This window comes from Anthonomus grandis, chromosome 8 (assembly GCF_022605725.1).
Source record: "Anthonomus grandis grandis chromosome 8, icAntGran1.3, whole genome shotgun sequence".
Lineage (NCBI taxonomy): Eukaryota > Metazoa > Arthropoda > Insecta > Coleoptera > Curculionidae > Anthonomus > Anthonomus grandis.
Genome location: NC_065553.1, coordinates 18,521,554 through 18,539,083, shown reverse-complemented (window position 1 = coordinate 18,539,083; position 17,530 = coordinate 18,521,554). Strand labels below are relative to the sequence as shown.

Sequence of the window (17,530 nt, the reverse complement as noted above, 5' to 3'; positions counted from 1 at the left end):
ATTATGCTGTTGAGGGTTATTGTTTATAGACACGCTTGATCTGGTCGGCCGCAATACATCTTCAGTTTTGTTTTGATTGGATGAATCTGCATTTGGCATTTGGTGGGGGCACGTGCTATAGTAATTTAATAATTAGTATTTTAATTTTTGGGTGTATAGAAAAGGTTTTTTTAGTAGATATTTTAGTGGTTATTTATGAACGACTGTTCGATATTGGCAATTGTATTTTAGTTGTGTTTTTTTGTAAGTAGTATTTATTTTAATCTATCTAACTTTTTATGCTAGTAGTAATTATTTTTTTCTTTTTTATATCACTACATAATTTTTCTCTTTGAGTTAATATTTCATGCGCTTTCATTCTCTATATGATTAAAGTGAATTATATTGAATACACATTTTTTTCTAATTACCGATTTTTATTGTTTGTCTACCCGAAAAAAAAGTTCAAGCTTCGCCACTGATAAAACGGTCGCCTGTAAAATGGGTCCAAACCGATTTTGAGGTTGTGCCAGGTAATGATATAATAATCCCTTTTAAGTATTTTTATGCAAAGTTATGTTAATATATTGGGGTTTACCGAAAAGGGATAGGTAATCCTTTTAAGTAATCGTGCCAGGTCAAAAATTTAGGGTGTAATTGGCCAGGTTCATCAGAAGAGCGCTACCTGGAAGTTTTGCCTATAATAGTAAGGACGAATAAAAATTGTCATACCTGAGCAACAATCGAGCGCTCAGGGAGCACTTTTTTCTGATGAACCCGGCCATTATAAAATATAATTTTATGATCATAATCCGGATTTGAGAATTACTTAAGCTTTTATCTTTTTTTACATATGTGTTTTAAAATGAAAAAAGAGTTAGGGGCTGTGCTGGTAGGCCTGTGAGATTTAAATTTATAGATTGAATATAAGTATATATTTGTTCCTTATTTAAAAAAGGAACAAATACTACATTTATTTTAATACATTTTTTACACATTATGTTTATAATTATGTAAAAACTTAAAATGATTTCATCATCTCATTCTGGGACTCACTGTGTATTGAAAATATTTATTACCTGCTGCTTCTGCTGTAAACTGGACTTTTTGCACTTTGTTGTATGCTGGATGCTCGTTATCACACGTTTTATATATGTTCATAATCACTTCCTTTTCAGCAATGGTCAAATGTTTTCGTACTCTTTTGTTGGGGGGTGACAATGACTCAACTTTTCAATATTGCGAAGATTCAAATATTCGAATAGCAGAAAATTCAATCAAAACGATCTAAAGCCGCACGACTAATAAAATTAAATAAAACCCCAAGAATGAACCCTATCGAGGCTCTAGGCCACACCTCCGGCGCAGAACGATCACGTGACCACTCCATCTGTTCCGTAACCCAAGTATAGTCCTTATTTTGAGAGCATATTTTAGGTAATAGCATACTATTATAATAATAGGTATAAAGCTGACATAGGAGAAAGGAAACATTTATTCCCCGTATGCACCAGATTGCTCTCTTAACAAAAATAAGATTTTTAAGTAAGAAAAAATTAATATAATTGCATGAAGAATGGTTCAATTTATATACTTTAACTGATAACTAAGTATAGGAAAAAAACTAAAAGTGAGTGGGACAAAAAATAGCTCGTCGTATTGCGAACATCAGGAAATCGTATTGCCTTATATTAAATTAATAATTTATTAGCTAATAATATGACGAATTGCTAGTTCTTACCTTGTTAGGAAAAGAAAACATAAAATTGACTCGTCTTGATGTAAAAAAAATCTTGTATGTTTCATTCATTCTATTAAGACTTATTATTAATTTTTTTTATAAATCGCTTATTATTCTAAAGTGTTCTTAATGTTGATGTTTATTCTTTAAAACATTTGTTCAAATTACCTCAAATGAAAAAACTAGCATCTTTCAGGTGTTAGTATTTTTCGTAAAACTGTGCCGTCCTCAACCACTAGTTGACCGACTAGTAGCGGCATCCAAAGACGAATACGTGACACGTCACCTGATTGATGGCAGAATAGTCGCCTGCGATCAGCGGATCTCTTTAATAGCCGGCTACATGACTGACGAGGTTCAAGGGCACAGCGCTTTCCAATACATTCACCAGGAGGATGTTAGATACACGATGATAGCTTTAAGGCAAAGTACGTATTAAGTTTAAATAAAAATTACTCTAACCTAGTGTTACTCAAACTTTTTTCGTGACGGAACCCTTAACTCTAAACTAAAAGCAAAAGCAGTTATACGTGAATTGTTTATTAATAATCATGCAAAAAAAGATAGATACAGTAAATAGTGAGGTAGTAAGCAAATGATAACACTAAGCTCATTAAATGCGAGGCAAGTAATTGTTTTTTATTCCTCATCAACTGGGTAATGTCAGGCTTGATAGAAGAAAGTTGAATTCTCATGTCTGGTTCGGTATCCCATTTCACACAAATACGTTGGTGGGAACGGCAGAAGAACATTCAAAGCTTCTGTGGCAAGTTGTGGATATTCGTCACGAACCCTGCACCAAAAATCATTTAGTGAAATTGTTTTGATCAATGACTCCATGGTTGTATCCCCAGTCTTTTCTAGAAATGATTCATAGATCTGATTTGACATATTTTCAGGCTTCTGCAATTTAGATGAAAAAAGGTTTTGAATCCATGAGTTTATTTTCAGTTTTGTATTCTGTTCTTCAGGAAAGTAAGTTTCAAAAGTCCCTTGCAGATCATTGAGATATTGCACCAATTCAACAAATATTTCATTTTGAAATATTTCTGTCTCACTAAGACTATGGTGACTAAGGAACTCACTTAGCAATAAAAAGCTTTCGATTTCTCTCTTACCAAAACAAGTAATCCAAAAATCTAATTTTCTTTTAAAGGCAGTTATTTTGTTGTTAGCATTGAAAACTGTTGTCTGTTTTCCGTGTATTGACAGGTTTAATTCGTTAAGTTTTCCAAACATGTCTGCTAAAAATGCTAGTCTAAATAACCAGCCTTTATCGGACAAACGGTCTTTTAAATTAAAAGGAACATCTGTAAGAAAAGCTTCTAATTCTGTTCTTAGTTCAAAAAGCCTTGTCAAAGTTTTACCGATTTTTGATCGCTACCATAATCTTTACATAATATTGAGAACAACAGGGATTGTAGTGGACGTGACTTGACAAAATTAATTATTTTTACTGACTTATCAAGAACCAATTTTAGATTTGGTGGTATTTTCTTAACCGCGAGTGATTGTCTATGCAGGATGCAGTGGCTGGAACTAGAATTTGGCGCTTTCATTTTTATTCGTGATATTACTCCTGCTGTTCTACCTTTCATTGCCTTGGCTCCATCGGTACAAATATCAATGCAATCATTCAGCACAATTACTAGCAATATGGCCAGTCCAGCAACAATTTGTTATTTTGAAGCCGTGAAACCAGTTTTTATGTTTGCTGCGATATCCACAATTCGGCGCGTAACTGTATGGTTCGAAAGCGGCACTGTAGAAAGATGCTTTACAGATTTTTCGTCGACTGTACATTTTGTTATGTCTACCACACATGGTTTTATTAGCTTTTCAGCGATAGTGTGCGCTTCTCTGCTTGGGCAATGTGGTACCTAACCAAATACGATGCCTCCGTGGCCTTTTCATGTACAGTCTGATACGTCATATTTTTTTGGCTTCTTAATAATTGTTCTTTTTTACGTAGAAAAAATTCTTTACTTTTGTTTTTGAAGTCGGGATTCTAAATGTCGTACAGTTTCTAAATGTCGGCGCATCTTAGCAGATACCATTGAACTATTAGGAAGAAGTTTGCTGCACAACATACAAAGAGGTGAGCCGTTGGAATCAACAAATCCGAGATTAATGTATGATTCGTCATACTTTCGTTTTTTCACCTTCAGTGTGTCATTAGATGTTTTACTACTTGAACTTGAAATCATGAAACTAGAACTTGAAGTCGTCATATCACCTTGATTTGAATTTGACGCATCATCCAAGCGAACCACATTTTTTGCATCACCTTTAAGCCAGCACTCCATTCTTCTTTAACACTGATTTGATTTGCTCAATTTTATGAAAAATAGTATTTCTTGATGCACGAAATACAAGATTTTACAACCACTACGAACAAGAACAAGACAAGCGAACATAAAATACTGAGCGCGGTGTAAGTAAATTTTGCCGTAACATTTCGATGTAATAGGTTGGGCATTTCCTTAACAATAAATGTACTAAATTTTCGTATATGTACCAGTAACACCTATAACTAGGCGTTTCGTTTTGGTTGTTTATTTTTATCTTAGGTAACTTTTTGCTTATAGGGTCTACTTTAATACATGCATGCATTTATTATGGAGCACACTTTGAGTAACGCTGTTCTAACCTACTTTTGGGTACCAGAGCATCCCATATTTTAGCTCGCAAAATCTTATCTTAAATACGGGAATTATCATTAATCATCCCTTTATGTTTGCATTTATACTCGCGTTTTTTTGTCGGACTTTCGCATCCGGATTAGAGTAATTTTTGGCTTAGATTAGAATTAAACATTTGATCTTTATTGAATTTATTTGTAGTGTATGACAAAGGTGAGAGCAAAGGTAACTCGTGCTACAGATTAAAATCTCGCAACGGTCAATTCATTTACTTGAAAACGTTCGGGTTCCTGGAAATCGACGATCAGGGCATCGTGGAGTCTTTTGTTTGTGTCAACGTTCAAGTGGACGAGTCTGAAGGGAAACATCACATTACTGAAATGAAGAGGCGGTTTCGTGCTATGTTTACCAGCTCCTTAGCCAGCTTACCGTACGAGGAGCGGTGTATAGAGGAAGGATTTCAAGAAATGAGGCGCCATGTCGACGAAGTAAGTGATATTTTGGTCAGATTCAGTATGTAAAAGGTAACAAAGTGTTTACACCTTGAACGCTTATATATTTATTTAACGGTTTTAAGTTTGCACCGGTTTGGAAAGGCTTGGATCAAATTTTTAAGGATTAATTAGAGCAATACGGAGATACTTATAGAGAAAGAAAAAATAAAAACTCCAAGTCTCAAAATATCTTTTTATGTGGCAATCGGGTTACATGTTTCGCTAATAAAGCATCATCAGACCTACAATAAACAGAAAAACACACGTAACTACAATAAAACCTTACACTAAAACAAAATCAAATTTTAAAATTAGTTAAAATTACCTAATAGCTAGATGACCTGCTAAGTAGTGACAAATAAAATTTAAATCTGAAAATACTCACATATTTTATAATAAAAATCAATAACATGGCACAACAAAAAATAAAACAAAATTCAACAAAAAATATAAAAAGGAAAAACGTGACTAGTGTAGTATTTGAACCCACGCTCTAAAGTTGATCTCGATGAAACACCAGACCGTTAACCACTCGGCCAGCCCTGCTTATGAATGTTAGAGTCAAAGGCTTAGATAAGATTATTAAAGATAAGTCCTGGCTCAAAGGTGAAAACATCATTAACGCATATCAAAATTAGACTCTTTTTGGCTTTGGTGATTTCCATTTTTTCCAAGAGATCCAACTTTCTACCCTTCAACTGGCCACGTGAATTCGGTAGGGCCAAATTGACTTTAATACTTAACTACTTTAATAAAAAAACTTCTTACAGGAAACTGAGTTGAGCCAAATTAGAGCAAGAAATTTCAGATATAACTTTGAAGTAATCCAATGATTTTTAACTTCTTAGAGAAATATGGTTTGAGTCAAATTAGCGCAATACTTTTATAAGGCACGAATTCATATAAACTTAAATTATTATTTTTTTCTTACTCTAGGTGCTTGGGTAGGGTCAAAATGGCCCAAACAAGTGCTCTAACATAATCCCAAAAATCCGCTGAAATTTTGATTAATCCAAATTATATCATAAGACACAAATACTTACTTGTTTATACAACTGTTATAAAATATACTCATTTCTTTACAGTGTTTTTTTTTTAACTTGTGTGGTATTTAAAAGTCATTTGAAATCCTGATTTAAGGTCACTATGGGCAATTTTTGGACTTTCATGGGCAATTTTTATTTGGCACCATATAATAATCATGCTTTATTAATTTAAGCATGCGCATAATTAAATGCGGCATTTTTATTTTATTCTATGAGCTTGGGTAAGGCCAAACTGGCCTGAGCAAATGCTCTAAATGAATCCCAAAAATTCTTTACAAAATGAAGTGTGAACTTCTTATATGAATTTGGACTGAGCCAAATTGGTTCATTTTATATAGGATAAAATGCCTTTTAAATTAAATGCATAATTAATGTTCATGATAAAAATCTGGTGATTTTTGTTGTATATTGCAGTATTTTTGCTCTATTTTTAATATTTTTTATTCTTTTGAATTTCGAATGAAATTAAGTATAAGTAAGCTTGAATAAGGCCAAATTTGCTTAAACAAATTCTCTAATTTAATCCAATATTCCTCTAAAAAGGAAATGAATAAAATTAAATCTTTGCAAGAATTTTGGTTGAACCATAATGATTTAAATCTTCTTACATCAAATACTTTTTTTTCTTATTTCAGGAGCTTGGATAAGCTCAATCGAATCCCAAAAATCCTTTAAAAAGTGAATTGTTAAGTTCTTCCAAGAACGTGGGTTGAGCCAAATACGTTATATAAGATAAAAATAGTTTTGAATTAAATGTATTTATATTTTACTCCAGAAGGTTGGATAAGACCCAGTTGGCCCAAGAGATTGTTTTAATTGAGAGATTGTAATTTAATTTTAAGAACCGTCTAAAATAAGAAATTTGTAACTCCTTCTTAACTACAGGAATTTTGGTTAAGCCAAATTAGTCCCCGGATTATAAGACTTAAATCCGATTATTAGGGCCCTTTAAGGCTATTAATTGAGGTATTGTTCTTTACATCGCTTAAGTATTTTAAGTAATTTCTTAAATGTTCTAGACACCAAACATTTTTCGACTATTCTTATTTGTTCTATTCCAGAAATGCGAGATCTTTAAAGTCATTTGTGTTCCATTATCTCACAACATTTTGTATAGCCTATTATTTTAAATATACCATTTAGTAATACAAAGTGCACGAATAAAAGAAATAACCGTTGCACATCGATAAAGATTTATGAAAGAAAGCAAGGTTTCATAGGATCCTTGGGTAATTTGGTCATACTTAAATCAATGAAAATTAAGCATAACTATAGTAAGGAAATGAAAAAATGTCCTTTAAATTTGCATTACGAATGTGATATTTAAAAATTATTGAAAAACAACGAACTACTTGACTCTCTTGACTAGATGGAAAACAACATCGATAAACCAAATAAACTATGAAAAAGCGTCAAAGAAAATACTTAACAAAGGAAATTTTATAAGAAATTTTGTGTTAGATGGAAATATCATTCCTAGTCAAAAAAAGGTATCAGTATGTCAGATACACTTACGTCTTATAGGGATTTGAAATTTTTATATCAAATTTTTATTTACGCAGTTAATATAATTTTTAAAGGAATAGATACTATTAATTTTTATAAGTTAAATTACATCACAATTTAATCTAAATAGGAAAAACACCAAAATTTGTCAAACGATATTTGATTCTAAATTAATATACAGTTGAAACCTACCTAAGAAGCTAAAGCTGGTACCTTACCAATTTCTTAAGCAGCCTTTCACATATGCCAAGCGGTCCTAGACGCCTAGTATCTGATATCGTTTCTATTAATATATTTTCGATTTATTTACATGTTTCGGTTTGTCTGTGGCAGTTCTTCCTAAGCCAGAATACGCGCCACCCATGCAGTTTATCTGAGCCGACTTTGTCGAGGTCACACACATCCATTTTTTGGCTTTTTCCCGCACTTATACTCGTCTGTGTTTGTTTTTTTCTCTTTTTTTTTTCTTTTTTTGTAGTAATTTGTGCCTCACCCTTCACCATCTATATCATAGTTTTCATTTTAGTTACAAAGAGAACGAATAAGCACAACTTTTTATTATCTATAGTCATGGGGGTCGCCCGTGGAACCGATCGCCATCACGGCCCCCGCAATCAAACCAGACCGAACCGAGGATCCCCAAACAATCGAGGCGGCCGTAAACGAGCTGATGCAAAATTTGCCGTTGCCCGGACCGGAAACACCTGCAGGTGACGCGATTAACTGTCCCACATCCCACGGTACCAAGGAGGCCAATGTCGATGTCGTCCCCGTTAGGAAACCAAGTGTACATAATCCCGGAAAGGTAGGTGTAAGTGCGTTGCTTGATTAGTAGGGATATAAAAGTATAAACTCCCAGATATTATTCTGAGCTCTAACGATGACAAAAATGTATGTGATGACTGATAATAATAGAATGCTGTTATTATAAAATCTCTTTTAACTCACATGGAACCATAATATACTTTCGTTTAGCTGCTTGTTGTTTTTCATAAGTTTATTAAAAGCAAAGCACTTCCATATCTCTTTCTTATAAACACTTGTTTATAAAGTAGGCAGGCAGACAGAGTAAGCTCTTTAAAAGAGATTTAGATCTTGATCAACACTATATGGCTTATAGGGTTTCCATTAAGATACTTGAGTCAACCAAGCAAGATAAGTGCGTTTTCTTCGCGCAGTTTTAGCAACATTATTATCAAGAATTTTATATACTTTTTCATAAAATTGGGACACTGCTTTATTGAAGTCTAAGACATGATCTAAGAAATCCCAATTTATCATTCATAGATCCTCATAGAGTTTTCGTAGGTCAGTTCTTTTAAAATTGTAAAACACATTCTCAATCTTAAAATTGTCCTAGCAGCACAAATGTGCTTGAAATTATCATATAGCACACTATAAAACATATTAAAGAATCGTTAAACTTGCTCTTATAGGCATTTATAAATCGTGTATAAACTCAAAAAGGGGTCAGGCTAATAAAATATTTTTATTTTATTAAACTCGTTTTATATAAGATTATAAAATCAATTTCAGTCCATAATAAAGCATTTACAAAATTATTTTATTATCGTTATATTATTGTTTTATTACTAACTTATAAGACTTTATAAATACAATTACAAAATATAAATATTTTAATCAACACAATTTGTATTCGGTTAAGCTTATTTTATCCCATTCATAGAGATGAATAAAATTAACAAAGTATATAAGCTCCATACATTTTGTAAAATGAAAAGCTAAATAGCGCAATAAAAAACAACACCGTATCATGGCGGCTTAGCTGATCATACCTGTAATGATTATTATAGCCAAATGGAATAAATTAGCTAATAAATAGACGGGAGCGTGATGGAAAAAAACGCTCGAACACGTCGATTGGTTTTTATAGTTGCGCATTTTTTTTAAAACTTTTTATACAGGGTGTATCAGATAACGGTGGCCAATACCAATTTGCTTAGTTTAAACATAACACCCTGTATGTTAATTAATTTTTAATTCCTCAGATTATTTTAGACATATTTTGTATACAATGTCCTATACCTATCTTTGACTGTTTCGGAAATATTAAGTAAAATTCAAAAAATTACATTTATAGAAGAAAATTATTTATTTGCCCAAAAATTGTTACAACATATTCAAAAACTTATACATAATACAAATCTAAACAATCATGTCAATGTAGGAATGTTCAAAATGCTTACCACGAACGTCTTGGCAACACCCTACCCGTAAATGGAAATTTCTTATAACGTTACTCAACATCTCAGGTGTGATCGATCGAATGGGTTTAGTTTTGTATACAATAGTTTTTACATATCCCCATAAGAAAAAGTTTAATGGCGTCAGATCGGGAGATCGTGCTGGCCATTCCATCGATCCTCGCCTCCCTATCCACCGATCTAGAAATAGGTAGTGCCGATAGAGGTACTGCCGGACATTTATTTGGTAGTGGGGTGGTGCTCCATCTTTTTGAACCTATATCATATTCGCTGGAACTTGTGGGTTTCCTGGATCAGGATACAAGTTGGCCAACGTTGGCACTACATTATTTTGAAGCAATTCTAAATAATTATCGCCATTCAAATTGCCCTCTTAAAAAAGGGACCTATGATCTGATCTTCAATAGTTCCTGCCCACACGTTATTGAGTATTGTCTTCTCTCGTCCAGCGAGGATTTTCCCTGGCCAGGTTAACGATTTTCCCTTACCAATCCCTACATTCTCCCTCACCAAGAACTCACTTATATACCTTAGCAAAAAAATTTACAACCATGTTCCTCTATGTATCAGACAAATTTTAGAAGTTAAGAGATTCAAAAAGGAATTAAAATCACTTTTATTATCCAGGGCATATTATAGCCTTGACGATTTTTTTAGTGATACCTTTTAACCTGTGCTCTGACATCATTTTAGTGTTTTAGTTTTGTTTCCTGTTAAATAATTTAATTTACTTCTTCTAAATTCTGTTTTATTGACAGCTTTACTTATTTTTTAATGAAATTTATCAAAAAGATGCTTTTTTTTCTCTCAATCTGTTTTGTTATGATTAATTTTGGTAATGTGTGTAAATTTTATGGTAAAATGTTTTAGATGTTATGTTTGTTTGAAATTTGAAATTTAAAGTGAATTTGGATTTTTTTAGTTTTTAGGATGCTTGTACACAAGATTTTGTTGTCTTACGTAATATAGCACATTTTCTTTCTTTATTTCCAATAGTGGAAATTTTAACGATTGGCATGACCGTGAAGAGTAAAGGTGCACTCATCAGAAACCATAACATGTTCTAATTGGATCACATTGCTGTCTAACATTGCCATCATTTGTTCACATAAATACATTCTCCTGTCAAAATCGCCCAGTCAATCCTGTCAAAAGGGATGCATTTTGTTTTCTTTTAATATTCTAATAACTGATGAATAGCTAGTATCGAGTACTGGGGCTGCTTTCCGAGTAGATGTATGTGGGTGTTCCTCAAACTCAAGCATAACAGCCAATTTGGTATCCTCACTTATTATATTGGCAGCTGCTTTTTTTACCTGCCTAACATGGCCCAGCTCGCGGAATTACTTTTCTATTTTACTAATTGTCCCTTGGGTTAAAGGCGGCAAATTTGGAAATTTTTCGTGAAATAAGCGAGCTACTTCCATTTGCGTCCGTGTATTTTCTCCATAGCCAATCATACGTAAAATTGTTATTTTGTGCATTTCTGTTAAATGAACCATTTTTCTGGCTTGTAGTTAATGAAATTCAAACGATTATAGCACTGACGACTACTTCTGTCATGCAACATGAGTCAACATTAAGTCTGGCATTTTAAACCTAGGTAAACAACAATTTTTAATTTTTTTTATTCTCATATCAATAAAAAGTTATGCTGAAATAATTTTTGATCTTTGAATTTTTAATCTTGCTTTATCATTACCAAGACCTAAATGGGCAAGAAATATTAAGTGAGTTGTAGAGAATCTTGAAAAATAAATAATTTTCTTTTCTAAATGTTATTTTTTGAATTTTACTTAATATTTTCTTGCGCAACGAATTTTACTGATATTATAGGTGCATATTCGCATCTTAATTTTGATGCTTTTTCGTTATATTAAAGATTTTAGATAAGCAAAAAGAATTTCTTAAAATTAAGATTAAAAAAACTTGTAATTTCTTGTTATCACAAACTAAACCGTAATTCAAGTTTGTTTTTCTTAAAATTGCATATACATTTATTTTAATTCGTAAAAGCCAACATGGCGAAAATAAACCTAAATAAATGTCATTAAAAATGGCGTCATTGCATAAATCTATTTAATTCTATAAGAACCACTAATATATCATAATTATTTTATCTGTAATAAAAGTGAAATTTGTGTAAAAACAAAAATATATATTTTTGTTTTATAAAGAATTATTAAGTTATTAATAATTATAATAATTTAAGAAATATAATTGTTTTATTCGCGAATGCTATCATTGAATTCGAGGATGATTTTCTTATCCTAGGATATCTGAAGGAATAGTATTTGGAATTCTTTTATTAAAAATCTTAATTTCTATTATATTTTATTGCCCCCAACCTTTATATCTTACTACTGGTCTCTATGTTTATAGTAATTATATGTTTATAGACATTATAAGTACCTATAGTAAATAGCTTCCACTTCATCATCATCGATACCCGATATGTTTTAGCATTCTGATTAATTTTCAATGTTTCACGTTGATAAATGATCCCTGATGAAGATGGCGATCTAATTACCTTAGTAATATTTAAATCCGAATTAATGATTTTAAATAATATGGTTTTTTAAATATTCTTCTTTACTTTCTTTTCAAAAAAAAACATTAAAAATCTCCCAATTTTTAATGTTTTTTCAGGAAGACAAATTCTATTCTATACAATATATACTATTCTATTACTATACTATTCTTTTACAAATTCTAGACAATGAAAAAATTATACTTTATAAATAAGTATCAGCAAGAAAAAAAACAAAACATATTCTGTTCTAGCAGATATCATAAATTAATTTAAAGCCTAGTCTCCAAAAAGTTATATATTCTTCTTACAGAACAATTTTGTGGGCAAAAACACATATTTATTTTATGAATACTTTATGAATAAAATTTTAGAGAGTGTAATAAAATATGTTTATAAACATAATTCTTAAAACTATAAAGTCACTGATAGTAATTTGTTTTATAATAAAGTCTTTGTTCGCCTAATGTAACTAACTACAAAACCTTTTATGATGATTTATATCTGTTTTATAAATAATGCTTTATACCAAATTACTCACTGCATTATAAAAATATTTTATTAAACTGTCACAAAATTATCCTTGTCTTAAAATAAGGTTGTTTATAAGACCGAATTATTTTAATTAAAGGCGATAAATAATATTTTAATGTTTACCACGCTCTTAATATAACTAATATAAAATAATTTTGTTTCGTAGTAAACTTTGTATGCTGCTTGGGTGTTATGATTTGTAGCAGCAATATTTTTAATTTTTATTAGTAAAGAGGAATGAAATGCGTCTTCTTCAAATAAAAAGTCATTGCATCTTTCAACTGTACAATTTTCAGGTACAGATGACATATCTAATAACCAATATCTAAATAACGCTTTAAATGGGAAACGTTATTATTGGCCTGCGACACGTAATAAATTCGGCACCAAGGTCTTCTGATCTCTCTTAACGATTTTTATCTGTGGGGCCATTTAAAAAATAAAATTTACAAGGATAAGAATTATCCAAATTTCGAAGAGTTAAGAAATGCGACTTCGATGTAATGTTACAGAATTTTAATTTATTAATTAGCGAAAGTTAGAAATAAGTTTTACGATCATTTGGGTCATTGTTTAGCGGCTTACGCAGGAATATTTGAACATTTGTTATATAATTTTTTTAAATTAATATTTTCGGTTTAACAAATTATTTTTAATAAAAAAATAAAGTATTAAAGTTTTCAGGTTTTTTTTTTTAATATTTCTTGGTTTATATTATAATAATTTGTGTGCATGTGTACGAATTACAGTACGATTGTACGAATTTTCAATAATAATTTAATTAAAACTTTACTTGGAAGTTTACTCTTACTTGACTTTCTCACTTTGAGCATTTAGTGTAGGTACGGAGCGACAAAAAAGACAACATTTTCACCAAGATTTTCGCCAATAACTTCTAGACGATTTTAGTGCTCTTTAAATTATTCTAATACATTTTTTCTCTAAAGTAATTAGGAGAGCCAATATTTGACCCTAGTATATAGTTACTAAGTGGTTAAATTATTTTCATTTCTGTCATTAATAAAATTCAATTCATGACATAACAGGATAAAATTCTTGCTTTGGTACTTTCAAAATTTCAATTCTTTTTAAATATTGTAGATATTAAACGGCTAAGTATTTTTTACAGGGGAATCATCCGCAAATCGTCATAAAACAGGGCACGAAACGGTCGCAGTCCGAGTCGCCAGATGTCACGCAAAAGAGACAAAGGCTCAACAGCGTCGAATCGGAGCCCCCACAATTGTCGCCGCCTGATCCGAGAGATATGCCTTATGGTAACGGTCGCCCATTGATGCCAAAGGTAAAAATAAATTACATATTAATTTACAATTATTATGAGATGTAATATGCATACAATGGACATAATGTATCTGTGTGTATGCGCATCAAGCTCATCAACAATGGAAGTTAATGGAAGTTAAAATTTAATGGAAGTTAATGGCGCACTTGATGGAAGTTATGTTATCTTTAATCCACGAGTACAATTTCTTCTTTACAGTATAATATTTTTTGTTATTAAATTGTTCCGGCAACATATTTAATAATTTGGGAGATATATATGTTAGACATTTTCGAGTTACACTTAAATGGGGGATGGGTATTATTAGATGTTGATGTGTATTTGCTCTAGTATTAACGTTATGACTAATAAAATTTTTAAAAAGGTTACTACAAATTGAGAATCTAAGTACATTTTTAATATAAAGTTGACTAACAGTAAATATTCCAGATTGTTCAAATAAAAGGTTGGAGGGAAACAGTCTGGATTTAAATAAAACAACTTTTAAAAGATATTTCTGTATAATTTCTTTAGATTTTCATTGTAGGCAACACCCCAACATATTATACCATAGCTTAGGCATGATTCAACTAGTGCTTTGTACACATTTATTATTATTTTTTTACTGAGTATATCACGTAACTCATAAAATTTATATATTACTTTTTTTAGTTTGTTTTGAATATAATCACTATGATGCTGCCATTTTAAATAATTGTCAAAATAAACACCTAAGTATATAATTGTGTTTGTTGATTTGATGCGCCAGAACAAGTACAGTCAATATTCATATTACAATTTGGGGTATGAATCCTAAGAACATGCTTGCTTGGTAATCCCACTATACTCATTGAAAAACACATAAAGTTAGTTTTTTTTGACATTTACTGCCAGTGAGTTAACATCCATCCATGTTTGAACACTACACATTGCACTTTCAGCCTTTAAAAAAGCTTTATCCCAACAATCCCCTTTACATAACAGAAATATGTCATCGTCGAAACATACCACTTTTACTTTCGAAACTACATGTGGAAAATCGTTAATGTAGATAAAGAAGAGTATTGGGCCAAGCACTGTATCCTGTGGAACACCACAACCCAAACTTACATAAGAACTTGAAACTGATTTCAGATTTACCTTTTGCGATCTGTTTGTATGATATGACTTAAATAGGTCAAGTACAGTTCCCCTAATACCGGTATTATATAATTTATTTAGTAGGATAATCGATGATCCACAGTGTCAAACGCCTTGGTAAGGTCTTAAAAGACAGCCAGAGGCTTCCAACGGTTATTAAAACAATCTGTAATAAAAGTGCAGACTTCATTCAAATCATCATCTGAACCTACACCCTCGGTGAATCCATACTGTGATGCTGTCAAGACCCTATTAGCTTTTAAAAAACTGCATAACCGTTTTTTATACATTTCTCGATTACTTTGCAGATAGGACTAGTAAGTGCAATGGGTCTGTAATTACCCGGTTCTGTCCTATCTCCACCTTTATGCAAGGGAACAATTACCGCTCTTTTAAATATAATAGGAAAAACGCCACTGGTAAATATCAAATTCACAATTTGTACCAAGGGCACAAACAAAAATAATTTTAAAAATTGCGCATCTAACTGCATGATATTGTACGACAAATCTACTATGTTTACAAAACATTTTTTTCGAATAGATGATGATTTAGAATAAATCTACAGGATCTCCATTTAATATCGCGGTGCTCGATTGCGGCTAAGGTAATTGCGCCAGTATTCGTCACTGTCCCAATGTTCGTCACGTTGCATTTATTCTTTCGGCATTTATTCAGGAAAGCTATTTATTGCCTAATCTGACAACATACAAAGAACTGGGATTTCGCCATTAATCGTGACACAGTTTTATTTGGCCAAGTGATTAAGTAGATTAAAAGTTATAAAGAAGGTTTTTTGTAGTTGTTTTCTTTAAATTTTTAAATTTGATTTTTTTTCAATAATGTTAGGTAATTTATCAATTTATGTTTAATATTTAAAGGTGACGATTACTGAGATATTCTAAAATGACGCTGTCTCAATAATCGTCATATATGACGGACACTGGTACATATGCAATATAGGCTAAAATCCATGGGAAATTAACACATTATTGGTATATTTGTTATCACGTTATTGTGACAAATGATGACTTACAAATGAATAAACTCAAGGTGACTGGTACAGGGGGCTGACGAATCCTGATTCCTTGCAGAAATGGCTACAAGATTTAATTATTCACAAGAAAATCTGATCAAAGAAGCTATCGTTGCTGTAAAAAATGGTATAATGTGTAAGGTATAGCGAATCCGTGAACGGATTTCAATTTCTCGTTCTAAAAAACTCCTCACAACAAATTTTAATTTAATATTTTATGAAACACTCGACTTACTTGAAAGAAACGATTTTTTATTTCTCATTTTGACGCCCTGTATATTGAATACCGAGTGTCGCATTATTTTGGTCCATCCTATAAATTATTTTTGTTTTTCTCGCCTGTCACTGTCTGCTGGACATACTGAGCCACGTAAAGTTAGTATAACTTTTTTTAATTCGCAGTTAGATTTCTAAATTTTAAGATCTCATAACTAATCACCTACTGGACAATTATTTAATCAGACCTCTTACTAATAATAACTTTTAAGAATACTATTTCAATATACCCGAGAGAAATATTTTTTTTAATGATTTTATCTGGTAAAACTTTACGCTCAATTATGACTTTACTCCTTGTTTAAGTTATTTAAGGATAATTAATTTTATAAACTTCTTTTGTATTTTTTTCTTGTATTTTGCACTATTTAAATTTATGTTTTATAGTCCATGGTTCTGCTATTACCAATTTAACAACAATCTAGTCCATATTTATACTTCAGTTTAAATATTTTTAAAATCTGCCTAAAATTATCTGAGGCTTACCTAATAAAGTGTTATTAATTGTTTTACATTGGATTTTCATTTGTTGTTGCGGAATTGAACCATAAAATTCAATGATTTGGATTTCTTTTTTTGTTTTCCAAGTTTTGTTTGACTTGCCCATAAATTTTATCACCTCTGGGCTTTGTTATTAGTAAATCAACATTTCGGTATCGCTATACTGATTTTGGACTCCTTTGGAGGAAGTAGGTAACAACTTGGGTTTGATAACAACTTCGGTTTGGTAGCAGTCTTGGTTGAATATTCAATTTGGTAAGAATTCATTTAGGAAAAGCAGAGCTAGCAGTGATCATAGTCACGTAGGTAAGAGTGGTACCGTGAATTCTCCAGGCTCCTTTAACATCACTTAATATTTAGGGTCATATATATCTATATATATTATATATTGGATAGTTCATGAATTTCATATAAGCTATATTCTGGATTTTTTTTATTTATGTCTATCGCCGAATTGCGAATTTAATTTGATGAGAAAAGTGGACTGTATATTTATGTTATTTTAGTAGACGACTAGAATGAAACGCTCAACTAAAAAAAATGGAAAGGAACGTACATGTGGCTCCTCAATTCCATCCAGCAGGGATCCCTGTCGCTG

At 31.6% G+C, this 17,530-nt stretch overlaps 1 protein-coding gene across 4 annotated transcripts in view; it reads left to right on the top strand.

Annotated features, from left to right (window-relative positions):
- Positions 1-17,530, top strand: part of LOC126739999 (neuronal PAS domain-containing protein 2-like) — a 198,408-nt gene that overhangs the window by 167,485 nt on the left and 13,393 nt on the right. For all 4 annotated transcript variants that reach the window (XM_050445850.1, XM_050445849.1, XM_050445847.1 and 1 more), the window contains 4 exons: positions 1,917-2,148; positions 4,564-4,850; positions 7,977-8,213; positions 13,827-14,000. In XM_050445850.1, coding sequence (XP_050301807.1) covers positions 1,917-2,148; positions 4,564-4,850; positions 7,977-8,213; positions 13,827-14,000 — 930 coding nt within the window. The remainder of the gene's footprint in view (positions 1-1,916; positions 2,149-4,563; positions 4,851-7,976; positions 8,214-13,826; positions 14,001-17,530) is intronic.